At 55.3% G+C, this 15,924-nt stretch overlaps 1 protein-coding gene across 1 annotated transcript; it reads right to left on the bottom strand.

Annotated features, from left to right (window-relative positions):
• Positions 1 to 902: 902 nt before the first annotated feature.
• LOC135893303 (prolactin-releasing peptide receptor-like) lies at positions 903 to 1,988 on the bottom strand. The gene has a single exon (XM_065421101.1). The coding sequence runs from the start codon at positions 1,986 to 1,988 to the stop codon at positions 903 to 905; it is 1,086 nt and encodes a 361-aa protein (XP_065277173.1).
• Between the last annotated feature and the right edge of the window lie 13,936 nt (positions 1,989 to 15,924).

Genomic DNA, 15,924 nt, shown 5'->3' with positions numbered 1-15,924 from the left:
ACTAGTTAGGAATTTAAACTCCCGGGCTCCTCGTTTGAAAGTGTTGGGCAGGTTTCCATTGAGGAGGAGGAAGGAGAGGTCAGTTATGGAGCGATCGCTTTGTGGAAAGTGTTCGCCCACAGGGGACGGGGGGGGGGGGTTGTCTTTTGTCATTTTCCTGTGAGAGCTCATTTGTGAGCGCAGGGACTGTCTGGCTCCACCCACGTGGTTGTGATGGGGGTGTTTAGTGCACTGACTGAGGTTACACCACATGCTGTGCAGGACCCATGGACCTTGAACGGTGTGTTGTGGGGGGCGCTGATCACTGCAGCGGTGGAGATATGGCGGCAGGTTTTTCATTTGTTGTTCTGGCAGGGTCTGGTGCCGCTTTGAGTTGGTGGGTCCGTACTGTGGATGACGATGTCTGTTGAGGAGCGGCTGCCTCCCAAAAGGCAGGGGAGAGGAGGTGACGGGCTGGGGTGACGGCGGGATTTGGATAATGGCATTAAAGTGACAAACAATCGTGCAGCGCTCACACAGCAGATGCAAGTGTGATCGGAAGTAGGTCGGGGTCTGTAGTCCCATTAAACAGAGAGAGAAACTGAGGCACGGGCAGAACGCAGTTAGGGCTTGAGGTCAGACAAGGTATCAGTGGCAGAGCTAAAAATAGAACCCAGGAGTCCTGGCTCCCAGCATCCCCCTGCTCCAACCGACTAGACCCCTCTCCCCTCCCAAAGCAGCACACAACCCAAGAGTCCTGATTCCCACCCCAATGCACCACCCGCTCCTTTCTTCTCTGGTTCCCCCTCCCCGATCCCTAATGCCCGCGGTGCATCCCCGTCCCCATGCCCTAAGCCCTAGGGCGCACCCAAGGCACGGCAGCCGGACCCTGCTCCCAGTGGGAGGGGTTGCAGGGCCCTTCCCTAGACCGCGTTGTCCCCGGCAGCTCGATCGCCCTGTCCCAGTCCCGGGGCGTCGGGCAGGAGGCTGAGGCAGGTGTTGGCGCGGGCGCACTGCCCGTTGTGCCGCTGCCTGTGCCGGACGTAGCCGCGCAGGTGGGCTCGGCACTTGCGGTGCAGCGAGGCATAGATGAAGGGGTTGTAGCAGGCCGAGCTCATGGCGACCAGGTGGCAGGAGACCTGGGCCAGGTTGATGTAGCGTTTGCCCAGGAGGGTGAAATCGGGGTCCAGGTCCCGGAGGAGGTTGAGGACCTGCAAGGGCAGCCAGCACAGGGCAAAGACCAGGACAGAAACCACCAGCAACAGGAAGGTCTTGCGCTTCTTCTTGTCCCACCGGGCCTGGCTGAGGTTGGCCGAGCCAGGCAGGCTCCTCCGGCGAAGGTGGGCCGAGATGGAGCAGTAGGAGACGGTGACGGCCAGGAGGGGCACCACGTAGGAGAGGAGGAGCATGGCGCAGGAGTAGGCCAGCCTCTGCCTCTCCATCTGCCTCCAGAACTCCTCGCAGATGATCAAGTCATGTCCGATGGGCCGCAGATCCACGTAACTGGTGTGCCAGGCGGGCGGGGCGGCCAGGGCCAGGGCCAGGGCCCAGATGGTGGCCACCACCAGGCCGCAGTAGCGCAGGGCGATGCGCCGCCGCACGGGGTAGGCCACCACCACGTAGCGGTCCACGGCGATGGCCGCCAGCGAGAGCACTGAGACGTAGACGGTGGCAGCCTGCAGCAGGGCCACGGCGTGGCACATGGCGCGCCCGAAGAGCCAGCCCCGCCCCTCGAAGGCATAGGAGGCCGTCAGGGGCACGCAGGTCAGGCACATCAGCAGGTCGCCCAGCGACAGGTTGCCCAGGAAGAAGTTGGTGGCATTGTGCAGCTTCTTGTTGGCAGCGATGCAGCCCACCAGGAAGGCGTTGCCCAGGCAGGCCACGGCCACCAGGAGGCAGTAGAGGGGGATGAATAGCGGCTTGAAGTGCAGCAGCAGCTCCAGGCCGGCGAAGAGATCCTTGGGGTGGCTGGTGTTCCCCGGCCGGGGGCTGCTGACATTGGGCTCCATGGGGTCACCCTGGGAGAGAGGGTTCACAGTCACCCATGGGTGGGGGATTCTCCCAGCAGGGGGCACTGTGGGGAGCAGGGCGGGAGCACTGGCTGTGGGGGGAGCTCCCTGCTACACCAGTCCCAGCCTCTCCCAGTAGGGGGCTCTGAGGAGCACTGGCTGTGGGAGGAGCTTCTGGCTACTCCAGTGCCAGCCTCTCCCAGCAGGGGGCGCTGTGGGGAGTGGTGCAGGAGCTGGCTGTGGCGGGAGCTCCTGGCTACTCCAGTGCCAGCCTCTCCCAGCAGGGGGCGCTGTGGGGAGTGGTGCAGGAGCTGGCTGTGGCGGGAGCTCCTGGCTACTCCAGTGCCAGCCTCTCCCGGGGGGAGGAGGGGTGGGGCTGGGGTTTTAAAGCATCTTTCATCTAAGGACCTGGGAGTGCTACAGACTGACGGAGGAAGCCTCCCAAAGCCCCAGGGAGGCAGGAGTGTGACTGTTGTTCAACCAGCTTGACAAACAAGTGGGTCTAGGCTGGCTGCCAGCCCCTCTGCGCTAACCACCGGACCCCGCTCCCCTCCCAGAGCTGGGCATAGAACCCAGGCGTCCTGGCTCCCTGGTCCCCATACAGCCATCTAGCCGGCCCGGAGCACGACTCAATCAGCCGCGCAGTCTCTGCCTGGGCGCAGTTTTCCCTCTAACTCGTGTTTTCAAAAGACAAAGCAGCAGGTGGGGGTGAGTCTCCGGCTCCACATGGGGGTGTCTCCACACACACACACCCCCCAGAGCTGGAGAAATCCCCCCACTCTCTGGCCAGTTGGGGGGTGTTAACCAGGGACTCCTAGAGCCCCCCGAGATCACAGCCCCCGCTCTGGCTGCATGGAAAGGGGGGAAGCATCGCCCCTCACATCCTGCCGGGTGGGAATGAGGGAGCCCAGGGAAACGAGAGCCTATGGAACCGACTGCGTTAGCAGCAAAGCCCCTGGGGCCAGCCCCTGCCCCGAGCCCCGGACCCGTCTCAACCCAGAGTCACCCCGGCTCGGCTGCAGTTGCTCTGTCACCCAGGCCAGGGTCAGGCTCAACCGGCCAAACCTCAACCGCCGGGTGTAACAGCGAGGAGAGAGCCGGGGCCGGGGAGGGGTGGGAACAGGACAAGGGGGATGGGAGAAATTCAGTGGGGTGAGGGCAGTAAAAACGCACAGACAGGATAGATAGTTAGATAGATAGATAGATAGATAGATAGATAGATAAATAGATAGATTAGATAGATAGATGTGTATGGTGATGGATGGATGCATGGATAGATAGATAGAAGATGGGATGGATGGTAGAGGGGTGCATATGGGATGGATGGATCGCAGGGGGCTGGATGGATGGTAGAGGGGTGCATATGGGAGGGAGCCCAGCCTGGCAGCTCCAGAGGCAAATAGCTCCTGCCCAAGGACGGGATCTCCCCCCGCCCCAGCGAGAGTCGGCCCAGATTGGAGCCCAGCCGGTGCCAGCACCTGGCGGGGGCTGTGGGCCCAGGGCTGAATCAGCCCCACTCCCCTCCTCTGCCCCTAACCCTGCCCTTCACCCACAGAACACGCCCCCGTTTGCTAAAGCCCCGGGTTTTGATAGAGCTGGCAGATACCACCTGTTATCTGCTGTCCCGCCGCACGGTGCCCACCCCCCACCTCCTGCCAGTGCCCCATGGCCGAGGAGCACAACCCGGCTGCAAGTGTTAGCGAGTTAAACTCCCCGCCCGGGCAAGAGAATCTCAGGATCCCATTGGCAGAGAGGGAAACGGAGGCACAGAGTCAAGACTAAAACCCAGACATGCGAACTCCCAGACCCTGGTCAAACGCTAGACCTCACAGCCCTCCCCGAACTGGGGAGAGAACCCAGGAGTCCTGGCTCCCAGCCCCCATCTGCAGTAACCTCTCGATCCCCCTCCCTGAGCTGGGATAGAACCCAGGCGTCCGGGCGCCCAGCTCCACATCCAGTTTTCTAGCCAGGGCAGGTTTCTCCGAGACGCTCTGGGTTTCAGGACAGACGAAGCCAAGCATCTCCCCCGCATCTGACAATGCACTGACCAGCCCCACAGGAGGGCGGAGCCCGGCTCCCGTGGGGCGCGGATCCCCCCAGTCTCTGCCCCGGATCGTCCCAGCTCGACCCCCCTTCAGAACCCTGCCCGGAGCCGGGCCGATGCTGATTGACAGCTGTCAATCACCCCCCCCAAGAGTCCCGGAACCCCGGGGCTGGGAAAGCGCCGGAGACTCTCCCCGCGGCTTCGTACCTGGGCGGCTGCTCCCGGGGCTGGGGCAGGCGGGTCCCGCCGGCTGAGTAGCCCCGGGCAGGTTCCGAGCGTCCCGCTGGCTGCTGCGGCTCGTGCGTTGCCAGCGGCGGCGCCCCCCCCCCCCCTCCGCTTGGGAACCAGACTCGTTAACTCCTTCAGCGCCGGCTGCGCCTGTGGGGGGGGGGGCGGCATACGGGGCACCCCCATCCCCGCAGCGCGGACAGACGCTACAGAGCAGCCGGCTGGAGCCCCAGGACAGGCGGAACCGACCGTCTGCAGCTGCTGGTGGAAGCTGGCTGCCGCCACAGGGGCTGGAACTGGGGGTGCTGCTGAGGCCCCCCGGGGCTTGCAGTGGTTTTCATGATTGCCAGGGTTTGCCTCAATGGCTCGCAGCACCCCCCACTGTGCAAACTGTCCCAGCAGCCCTGGCTGCAGCTTCTACCCCCGGGGAGACAGCCACGGGCGCTGCCATCTTTCCATCCCTCCCGAAACCCCCCTGCTGCTCGGGAACTCGCTCCGCCAGGGGCACAATCCGCCGGCAAAAGAAACTCACTTGCCACCTCCCCAGTGGCCTCCTTACTCCCTTCAGGGCAGTGTCAGTAGGACAGCAGGCAGGTGTCCCTGCAGCTGAGGGGAGGCTGGGAGGCTGGCCTGTGGCTGGGGGAACCTTCTGCCTGTCGGGAGCAAGCAATGCAGGGAGTCACTGGAGCAATTGTCACGTTGTGTCCACAACGGCCAAGGCACTGTTCCGAGGAGGCTCACAGCAGCGAGGTCCTAGCTAGTACAGGCTTCCGCCTGAATGTTTAGATATACTCTTTTCCCGAGATGCAGAAATAGAACCCAGGAGTCCTGACCCTCAGCCCCCTGCCTGCTCTAGCCACGCCCCACCCACAGCGGAGAAAAGAACCCAGGCGACCCGGCTGCCAGCATCCCTGCTCTGACCACTGGACCCCTCTCTCCTCCCAGGTTCTCATGGCCCCAAACAGCCATCCCTGTTGTTACTACAGCTACATGAGCCCAGATGCAAGAACCTGCCTTGGTCTTAAGCAGTTGCCCCTTGCCACCGCTGCAGTGACATTCCTCACCCCGCCCTCGTCCCCCCTGAATTCCCGGCATCCTGCCACGGTGACGGTTATGTGAGGTGCAGGGCAAGCTGGTAAAACCTCAAGGTTTGGGCTGATCAGTTTTTTTCTTTAACCTCATATATTACCAAATTACAAGCCTGGAAGACTCAGATGCCCCCTCTCCCCACACACCAGCCGCGTCATCTCACGCCGTGGTTCTCGCTCAGCCAGGGTACATGTTTCCGGGGGGGGGGGGGCGGCGGAGGGCACGTCAGCTCATTGAGATATTTGCCTAGTTTTACAACAGGCCCCATAAACAGCACTAGCGAAGTCAGTGCAAACCCAAATTTCATACAGACGATGACTGATCGTCAGGGCCGGCTCCAGGCACCAGCCTACCAAGCACGTGCTTGGGGCGGAACCTGGAGAGGGGCGGCGCTCCGGCCGGCCGGGGAGATCGGGGCCGCGGCCGGGCTCTCCGCCCTCCTCCCGGCTCTCCGGCTGGCCGGGGAGAGCGGGGCCGCCCTCCCCCAGCGCTCCGGCCGGCCGGGGAGAGCGGGGCCGCGGCCGGGCTCCCCGCCCCCCTCCTGGCGCTCCAGCCAGCCGGAGAGAGCGGGGCCGCCCTCCCCCGGCGCTCCGGCCGGTCGGGGAGAGCGGGGCCCCAGCTGGGCTCGCCGCCCTCCCCGCGGCACTCCGGCGAGCCGGGAAGAGCGGGGCCACGGCCGGGCTAGCTGCCCTCCCCTGCCATGCTCCCCGTCAGGGGGCCGGGGGCGGCGGGAGGCTTTTTTGCCTAGGGCGGCAAAAAAGCCAGAGCCGGCTCTGACGTTGTGCAGTCTATATGGTTTTATAAAAACATGATAATAAGTGAATATAATGTAACTGGGATAGTTTTAGAAAAATATGGTAATAAGTGAATATAACATAACTGGGATATGCTTCATGCAAAAGGTCTCTTGTAAGGTATCATTACAAAGCTTATAATCTACTGAGTGTGATCATCCAATTTGTATAAATGTACCACTCTTGTATCTAAAACTAGAAATATGAAATATAACTCTGAGGGCCTATTGTAATTATGGAAAGTGTGGGCCATTAATGATGGTTTGGAATCTTGATGACTCCCATTGTCTGCAGATGGTTGTGTTTACCTGTGAGTCTTCCTGTATATGTGTGTGCTGGCAAGTGAGTAATGAAGTCTTGCAGTGACATGTGATCATGTCACCTGAACTGGAATCCATCTTTAACCTGGTGCTTTTCCAGTGAGGGGGGTGGAAACCCAGAGGGACAAAGGGTTCCCGCCTTATGCAAAAGATATATAAAGGGGTGGAAGACAACAGAGGGGAGAGAGGAGCCATCATGAAGAATCCCCTAGCTATCACCTGAGCTGGAACAAGAGCTGTACCGGGGAAAGAATTGTGCCCAGGCCTGGAAGGTGTCCAGTCTGAGAAAAACTTACTGAAGCATCTCTGAGGGTGAGATTATCTGTATTCAGTTTGATTAGGCATAGATTTGCGCATTTTATTTTATTTTACTTGGTGACTTACTTTGTTCTGTCTGTTACTACTTGGAACCACTTAAATCCTACTGTCTGTATTTAATAAAATCACTTTGTATTTAGTAATTTACTCAGAGTATGTATTAATACCTGGGGGAGCAAACAACTGTGCATATCTCTCTATCAGTGTTATAGAGGGCGAACAATTTATGAGTTTGCCCTGCATAAGCTTTATGCAGGGTAAAACGGATTTATCTGGGTTTAGACCCCATTTGGAGTTGAGCATCTGAGTGCTACAGACAAGCACACTTCTGTGAGCTGTTTTCAGGTAAACTTGCAGCTTTGGGGCAAGTGATTCAGACCCTGGGTCTGTGTTGGAGCAGACTGGAGTGTCTAATTCAGCAAGACAGGGTGCTGGAGTCCTGAGCTGGCAGGGAAAACAGGAGCAGGGGTAGTCTTGGCACATCAGGTGGCAGCTCCCAAGGGGGTTTCTGTGATCCAATCCGTCACACCGGCCCTGCTGATCGTACAGACAATGACATTCATGCTGCTCTATGCACTATATTCAGCGGTTCTCAAACGGTGGGCTGTGACCCCAAAGTGGGTCCAGAGTTCGTTTTAATGGGGCCGACGTTAGACTCACTGTGGCCCGGGGCAGAAAGCCGAAGCCCCAGCCCCGCTGCGCAGGGCTGAAGCCGGAGCCCGAGCAACTTAGCTTCACAGGGTCCCCTGCTTGCCCCCCCTAACGCCGGCCCTGAGCCCAGAGGGAGGACACTGACCTTGGGAACCAGGCTTTGGAGGGTCTGTTACCTTTTGGGTCAACATATCTATGTGAAGTCTCTTTTTTTGGCTCTGACTGCCAGCAAGCCAAGGAGCAGGAAGAGACTCAGTGTGGAGAAAAACCTAACCGTGGCTGTCGCTCCATCGCCTTGTAAGCAAGTTTGAGAGCAAGTCGTTTGTAAGTGAGGTGAAACTTGGGGTACACGAGCCAAATCAGGAGCCTGGAAAGTCAGAGAACCACTGATCTAGCTCGTTCCATTGTCAGGGCCGGCACTTCCATTTAGGCTCCAGGATTTGGGGGGGCGGCAATTCGGCGGTGGGGGGTCCTTCCGCGCTCCGGGTCTTCGGCGGCAATTCTGCGGCGGGTCCATCACTCGCTCCGGGACCCGCCGCCGAAGTGCCCCGAAGACCGGGAGCACGGAAGGACCCCCCCGCCGCAGAATTGCCGACGACAACCGGGAGCGCAGAAGGACCCCCGCCTAGGGCGCCAAAAACCCTGGCGCCGCTCCTGTCCATTGTTCCCCAATTGCTCAGGCAGCAGCAACGGGATCAAGATTCTGGGCCCAATCCTCAAAAGTATTTTGATTCCAAATTCCCATGGTATCCACACACCTAGGGGCTGCCAGGGGACAGGGCTGAGCAGTGGGAAAGTCCCCCCCCTTCTCCTCCCCCGGCTTGGCTTTTTCTTATGCTAATGCAATCTGCCCGTAGTGAGGTTCACAGTTGATTGGTGCCTGAGCTTAAGTGCTGCATTTTAAGGAACTGAAAAAACTGAAACTGCTTTGCACAAAAAAAATAATCGATGAGCCGGGAATCTTTCCGCCTGGTTTTTCATACCAATACTTTGTAAAGCGCTCTGGGGTGCGGGATGGGAGGAGACAGGTGGGACGTTATCTGATTAAAATATGACCATATCGATCATTGTTGCAACCACTGTTATATATTTGCAGCAAATCTTGTACAAAGGTTGTCGAGTGAGGTGTCTATGAAAAGGCTATGATTGGCTGGTTATGATTATGCTATCTGTACGGCTGTATCATTTTTGTATTTGAAGTTATAAGTATTGGTTCTATACTTGGAATTAAAATGTTGGCTCCTGGGGTAACGCCCACGGGGTAACGCCCAGCACATCTTGGAAAGACTATTCAAATTAAGTGGCTCATCAAAAGAACATTTACCTGCCAATAGACCGTGGGAGACGCCTATCTACACTTTTGATTTGATTTGAGATTTCCTGTTGTGACTAGGCAAAATGCATGGACATGGGACTTGCCCCGGTGACTCCAAACTCCATCTTGTTGCTGTAATTTTCCACAGTAAGAACAATGGGTTGCCCTCCACATGGCAAAAGCTATAAACGGCCCTGGAAACCCCTCCATCTTGTCTTCAATCCTGCTTCTAACCTCTGGAGGACCCTTGCTACAAACTGAAGCTCTGAACAAAGGACTGAATGACCCATCCCAGCTGGGGATATTCCAGAGACTTGATTTGAACCTGCAGCTTATTCCTGCATAGCCATGCATCTGAAGAAGTGAGGTTTTTACCCGCGAAAGCTTACGCCCAAATAAATCTGTTAGTCTTTAAGGTGCCACCAGACTCCTTGTTGTTTTTGTAGATACAGACTAACACAGCTACCCCCTGATACTTGTATCATCCTGGAAAGCCAGCTCCTCTCAACAACAGAGCTGGGGATAGAATCTATCCAGTTTGTAACAACGTTGGTAGGTTGTTTGACTCTAAGCAGTTGTCTGTGTGTAACCAAATTTACCCCAACACTGCCACCTTTTATGTAGATGCTTTTACTGTGAGCTCAGGTGAAGGTGACCCCATAACTTGTGCAGAGAATGTAAAAGTCAATGGTAAAAGCTGCTTAGGGCAAATTACAGCTTCTAACATCACTCTTGTTAAAGCAGATCTTGTCAAAGAGGAAGATTATTTACCAGATATTGTAATCCTCGATGAGTTTGCTGTAAATGTGCCTTTGGCCAGAATCCATCTTGAATGGAATGGTGTTAAACATGAAGTTATAGCTGGTGTAAGGAAGTTATTGCCTACGGACCTTTTGATTGGGGATGACATTAAAGCTTTGTTCAGTCAAGTTGATGACATAAACCAGTCACAGGAAAGAAATAGTCCTGAACCTGTGTCTACTAGGGGCAAGTTTTGGAGGGTTTCTCCAAATGTTTGTATGTGGAAAATAGCTGTTTGTCTGTGCAAAGAAGCAGTGCAGATGAGGAAAACAGTTCTGAGTGTCTGTCTGGTATCTCAGAAGTGAATCTGGCATTAGATAAGGTTCAGGAAGATGTTTCTCTAGCGCAAATTTAAGTTGGTGATCAGGTTAAAGCCCTAACTGAGGAAGGAAGGGGGACAGTCGTGAGTGATACATTATTGGCTAGTAAAGCTTGGGAAAGTCAGTCTGACCCAGTTGAAGTTGTAAGTATTGGCTCTATACTCGGAATTAAAATGTTGGCTCCTGGGGTAACGCCCACGGGGTAACGCCCAGCACATCTTGGAAGGACCATTCAAATTAAGTAGCTCATCAAAAGAACATTTACCTCCCAATAGACCATGGGAGACACCTATCTACACTTAATGACATTTCCTGTTGTGACTAGGCGAAATGCATGGACATGTGACTTGCCCAGGTGACTCCAACCTCCATCTTGTTGCCTTTATAAACTGCCTTTATGTTCTCTTGTTAGCCAGTGTGGTGAAAGAGGAGTTTACTTTTGTGGCTGGTGTGACGATGCGGCCCGTGGGAGCCAGCTGAGGTCACTCAATCAGGGCGAACTGCAAACAAAACGGGGCAGACAAACCCCAAATGCTGGTGGATATTCCAGGATTTCGATTTACCAACCAGCACAAAACAGCTTCTATAGTACCTCACTGGTTACTCAGAAGTCCAAACAACGCAGTTCCTTAAAGTGCCCAGCCTCAGGCCTCCGTCCAGACACACCTGTCAGATATGATGATGATTACTGAAAATCTTATCTCATCATATAAAAGAAAAGGTTCTTCCAATCCCAAAGGATCAGCCACACACCCAGGTTCAATTATAACTTAGATCTTACCCAAAATACACACTATAGTCAATTCTTATTAACTAAGCTAAAATTTATTAAAAAAGAAAAGAGAGAGAGTGTTGGTTAAAAGATCAATATACAGACAGACTTAAATTCAATTCTTGAGGTTCAGGCACATAGCAGAGGTGAGCTTCTAGTTGCCAAAAGTCCTTTTAGAAATAGTCCATAGGTTATAGTCCAATGTCTATATTCAGGGTGGCTCCAGTCAATGACTGGGGATCTCAATCCTTGTGGCTTAAGGTTTCCCCCTCTTGAAACCCAAAGCAGATGTGAGATGAAGTATGATTTTGTCCCAGGGTTCTTATACATTTCCAGCAGCCTTTCGGCCTGAGAAAACAATAGGCTTAGTTCTCCTTCTCTCAAACATCCTGGCAATTAGCACAGGTTAATCTATCCATTAAACTGTTCAGATACAGGTTACCACGACCTTCAAAGAGACATAGAGACAATAATACTATGTCACTCAAGTATCATCATAAATGTTACAGAGGGTCCTGTGGCACCTTTAAGACTAACAGAAGTATTGGGAGCATAAGCTTTCGTGGGTAAGATCCTCACTTCTTGCATCTGAAGAAGTGAGGTTCTTACCCACGAAAGCTTATGCTCCCAATACTTCTGTTGGTCTTAAAGGTGCCACAGGACCCTCTGTTGCTTTTTACAGATTCAGACTAACACGGCTACCTCTCTGATACTTGACATCATAAATGTTAATATTCCTTTTTGATCTTCGAATTAAAGTTACAGCAATAGACAAGACTTGTTTGCTTACATCACAAGACCTGAGCAAACATCTACCCTTGAGATCTCTAACAAACTTCCTAACCAGTTTCTACAATTCACCCATGGGTCAGGTCAGTCTGAGTTAATAAACTCTTTCTGGCCCTGTCATCTTTCAATGAAATATTATTTTACACTCATAACGTCACAGCTGGTTTGGTCTATCTTATAAAAGAATAACCACCAGTTTGGGGTTGTGTTTGCCCTATTTCTCAGCAGTTCGTCCTGAATTTGGCATCCTCAGTTGTGATCCACTAAGGCACGGTTACAACAGGGAATTAGAACTAAGAATACGTCTACACAGAAAAAAAAACAAAACCCAAACCCCACAGCTGCAAGTCTCAGGGCCCCAATCAACTGCCTGTAGCTGGCGGGGCTCACAGTAGCAGTGTAGACATTCGGGCTCAGGCTGTGCCGCGCTCTGAGACCTGCCCCCTTGCTGGGTTTTACAGCCCCAGCTCCAGCCCCAGCCCAAATGCCGGCCTCGCTGTTTTAGCCCCAGTTGACCCTGAGACTCGCTGAGTAGACGTACTGCCATCGCAGTGTGTCAGGCCCCGATCCTCAGCTGGCCCAAATCAGCCTCGCTCCATCAACTCCACTGCAGCAGATTCCTCCAACTGCGGATCTGCAGCTTGGACTTTCACCGCTGGGTCACTGCGGGGCTCCAGCCACGGCCAGGAGGGGCAGCGTCAGCACCTGGGGAGAGCTGTGATGGGGCCTGTGTGAAATAAATTGGTCTAGTGGTTAGAGACGAGAGCTGGGACTCCTGGGTTCTATCCTCAGCCCTGGGAGGGGAGGTGAAGGGAGGGTAGTGGTGGGGGCTGGGAGCCAGGACTCCTGGATTCTATCCCAGCCCTGGGAGGGGGATAGGAAGCCCCTACCTGGATACATCACCATATCACAAAACCCACCACCCCTGGCTCAGAGTGAGCACCCCAGTGTGGAGGCTGCCTTGGATTTGCCTTGGGGCACCATCTCACGATTATCTTGCACTGCTTGCATTTGCCACTGCACCAGCGCGTGGGGGCAGCCCAGGCAGAAATCCCCTCCCCTCCCCCGACACACGAGAGGTGCTGGGGTGATGGCAACAGGGGCAGGCATCAGGGCAAGTGGCTGTTGGGTGTGTTGCTGGATTCTGGAGAGACCTCCCCTTGGCTGGTCTACACTGGAGGGGGGGGGTCGATCCAAGATATGCAACTTCAGCTACGCAAATAGCGTAGCTGAAGTCGAAGTATCTTGGATCGAATTACCTGGGGTCCACACGGCGCGGGATCAACGACCGCGGCTCCCCCGTCGACTGCGCTACCGCCGCTCGCTCTGGTGGAGTTCCGGAGTCGACGGTGAGTGCGTTCAGGGATCGATATATCGCGTCTTAACAAGATGCGATATATCGATCCCAGATAAATCGATTGCTACCCGCCGTATCGGCGGGTAGTGAAGACGTACCCCTTCTGCCACCAGCCAGCCCCACAGGAGCACAGCGCAGCGCCCTCCCCCGCCCATGTCTACCACTGTTTCTCCGCTCCGCGGAGCTCCCACGACCTGCTACCCTGGGGCAGCGACAGACCCTCTTACTCTCCAGTTATAACACCTAGCCCTGAGCTAGCCCCTTGCACCAGCAGATCTCAACACACTTCACAAAGGAAGTTGGCATCACTATTCCCACTTTATAGATGGGGAAACTGAGGCGCGCATGGGGGGGGAAGTGACTTAACCAAGGTCACCCCACCGGCCAGCCATGTCTGTATGCAAATGCCTGAGGACTTTAACTGTACTGGTCTAGTTAAAACATTACAAACAACTCCCCACCCCCATGGGGATGCCGTTATACGAGTACAAAGATTTGTTAACTGGTAGGCCAAATTCCTACTAGACCTCAGGCCTACTGGTGACCCAAACTCCCAAGATGCTTTGGGAATGCTGCTAAACTCTCCCAGGCTGTGATAAATGCCAGTTTGCTAAATTTTGTAGCCCAGCGCCCTGTTATTTGCGTTGCCACGCGACTGTGCGAGAAATGTACTAACCGCAAAGAAACGGAAATGTATAAATAACATAGTGATGGTAAAAGTTCATACCTATATGGCAGATGTGTGATTGTGTGCTGAGACGTCTATGAAATTTACCAGACACAGATGGATTTGTAGATTTGCATTGGGAAAGAAGAAGTGATAAGCTGGAAATAAGTTACCTATAAGTAGTCCAAGCAGCTGTAGGCAAGCAGTGGCAAAAGACATCACTGGGATCAGTCTGTCGTTTATGTCAACGGCTGCAAGGTTTGGTCCCGCAGACTTGGTAATGGATATGCCTTTCTCTTTGGGCGCTGTACTAATAACTAATAAATATTGGCCGGGGCTTGGGTCCTTGAGGTCTCTCTAAGTAGGAAGTAAGACTGAACCTGACTTGGTAATAAATCTGCTGGAACCACACAGGGCAGGGTCACAACCTCTGTGTCGGGAATAAAGACCGAGCCGTGTGCAGAGACTCTGGCTGGGACGGTCTAGGGGCCTTGAGAGGAGGGGGAAAGTTTGAAGAAGAGATGTAAGAATAGATCCAGCGAAATGTTAACTTGGGAAAACTCCATCAAGAGTAAAATGCGGGCTAAGAATGGTAGAAATAATCAAGAAGCGCTTGGATTGTTTGTGAAGGTTCTGTGACCGCAATGGGTAAGGCCGGCCCGTGGAATCACACGTGTGCGTTGCTTGTCTCTGAGGCGGAACAGAAAGTTGAGGGGAAAGCGTGAAACGGGACGGCAGCTCAGTATCGGGCGTGTGAGGCTTTTAATCCGAAGCTCAAGGAAATGACAGAAAATGCTCAGAAAGAGAAGCAGCAAAATGGGGAAGTCAAAGGGCAGCTGGTGAGCGCAGCAGGTCACCCAAGGAAAGGGGAAGGCGGGCGAGGGGAAGGAGCCAAGGAGACGGTGCAGAAGTGGGGTTGTCAGAAACGGGACGAGGACGGTGGAAGCGCTTATCGGCCAGCACAGGAGCAATTGGTTGTGGTGAAGCTGGGGGCGCCGGGAAAGCCTGCTGAGCGCACGTAGGACCCGGAGGATGTGATGGAGCAGGACAAGTCTCAGCATTAATAAGGCAGCCGAGACGTGTAGGAAGTTAAGAAAATGAACCGGGTGCTGGAAGGAAAAGGTTTGGGGGCACCCGGGGTAAGGAGGGGCGTGGGAGAGCTCGGCCCAGGGGCTCTAGAGAGAACTGAGGCAGGAGACTGCCGGCTGACCGGGCGGTTTGTGAAGGCCGGGTGCTGGCGTGATGGCAGAATGTTTCTTAAACGCAATGTCGAAACATGACATTGTGACAGGCCATGGCAGAAACGCCAGGCCGGGGAGAAACCTGTCCAGGCACTAAGTCAGTGGGCTCCCCATGGGTGCCGGACAGCACCTGGTTCCACCCAGTTCTGTAGGGGGAGATGGGCCAGAGCCGGCGATTCCCTGCCAGACCCGGCACAAAGCTGGCTGGACGAAGTGTCGGTGTTTTCGCAGTTGATTGTATTACAAATGCGAATGGGTCTGGAGTCTGGGGGGATCGGCCGTGACTCCTCTGGGGGAGAAGTGACTCCAGCAAACCCTGGGAGGGGTCAGGACCTTCACAGGACACTTGTAAAGCAACCGACCGGCCCCGACCTTTCGAAGCGACGCCCTGAGGAGTGAGCCACTGCCTGCGAATGACCTGTTCCCAGATCGAGGGACCGGCCTGTGGCACTCACAGATTCCCGGCGGGACGTGTTCGCAGCAGAAGCTGTGCTGAGTTTGGAAGCACTGAAAAGCCCCTGGGTGGGGTTTGACGGGCTGCACCCCGGCCAGAGCCCTGGCTGGAGTTGAGGGAGGGATCCCTGGTAAGCCCATCAGCAGGCGGGTGGGTTCACTGATTGGTTTGACACGTGTTCTCGGCAGTGCTGTCACCGTAAGCACCCAGGTGCTGCTTGGGGGGAGCTGGGCAGGGCCGGAGCTGTGGGGTTTACGGGGTTTGTAGCCTCTGAGGGGGAGGGAAAGCGACCGGCTCGCCCAGTCTGACTTGCTGGGGATATCACAGTGCAAGCAGGAAACCGGGCAGCCTGGAGCACCTGGCAGGAGGGAGAGCGAGGTGGGTCCCCGCCCATGAGAGATGCCGGCTGCTCTGCCAGGATCCCAGGGCGGGTGCCTGGCCAGCCCACGGAGGGGCAGGACCAGTGCAGTTGCCCTGAGCGATGACACCATCATTGTTCCTTGCTCAGCTACATGGAGCTCCGGCCATCACGTAGCCTGGGGCGACTACAGCCCCCCGCACTGTGTCTGGTGCCCCAGCGATCTCACTGCGCTGTGCAGGGGAGGCCGTGTCGTTATCTCCACTTCAGAGGGGGAAACTGAGTCACTGGGTGGGGCAGGGACTTGGCCAAGGTCACCCCACTGGCCGGCCACATCCACACACAAACGCTGTAGGAGTGTAACTGCACCAGGCTAGTTAACACATTACAGCCCCAGTGGGGGTACAATTATACCCTT

Source organism: Emys orbicularis, chromosome 21 (genome assembly GCF_028017835.1).
Source record: "Emys orbicularis isolate rEmyOrb1 chromosome 21, rEmyOrb1.hap1, whole genome shotgun sequence".
Classification (NCBI taxonomy): Eukaryota; Metazoa; Chordata; order Testudines; family Emydidae; genus Emys; species Emys orbicularis.
This window is presented reverse-complemented; position numbering and strand designations above follow the sequence as displayed.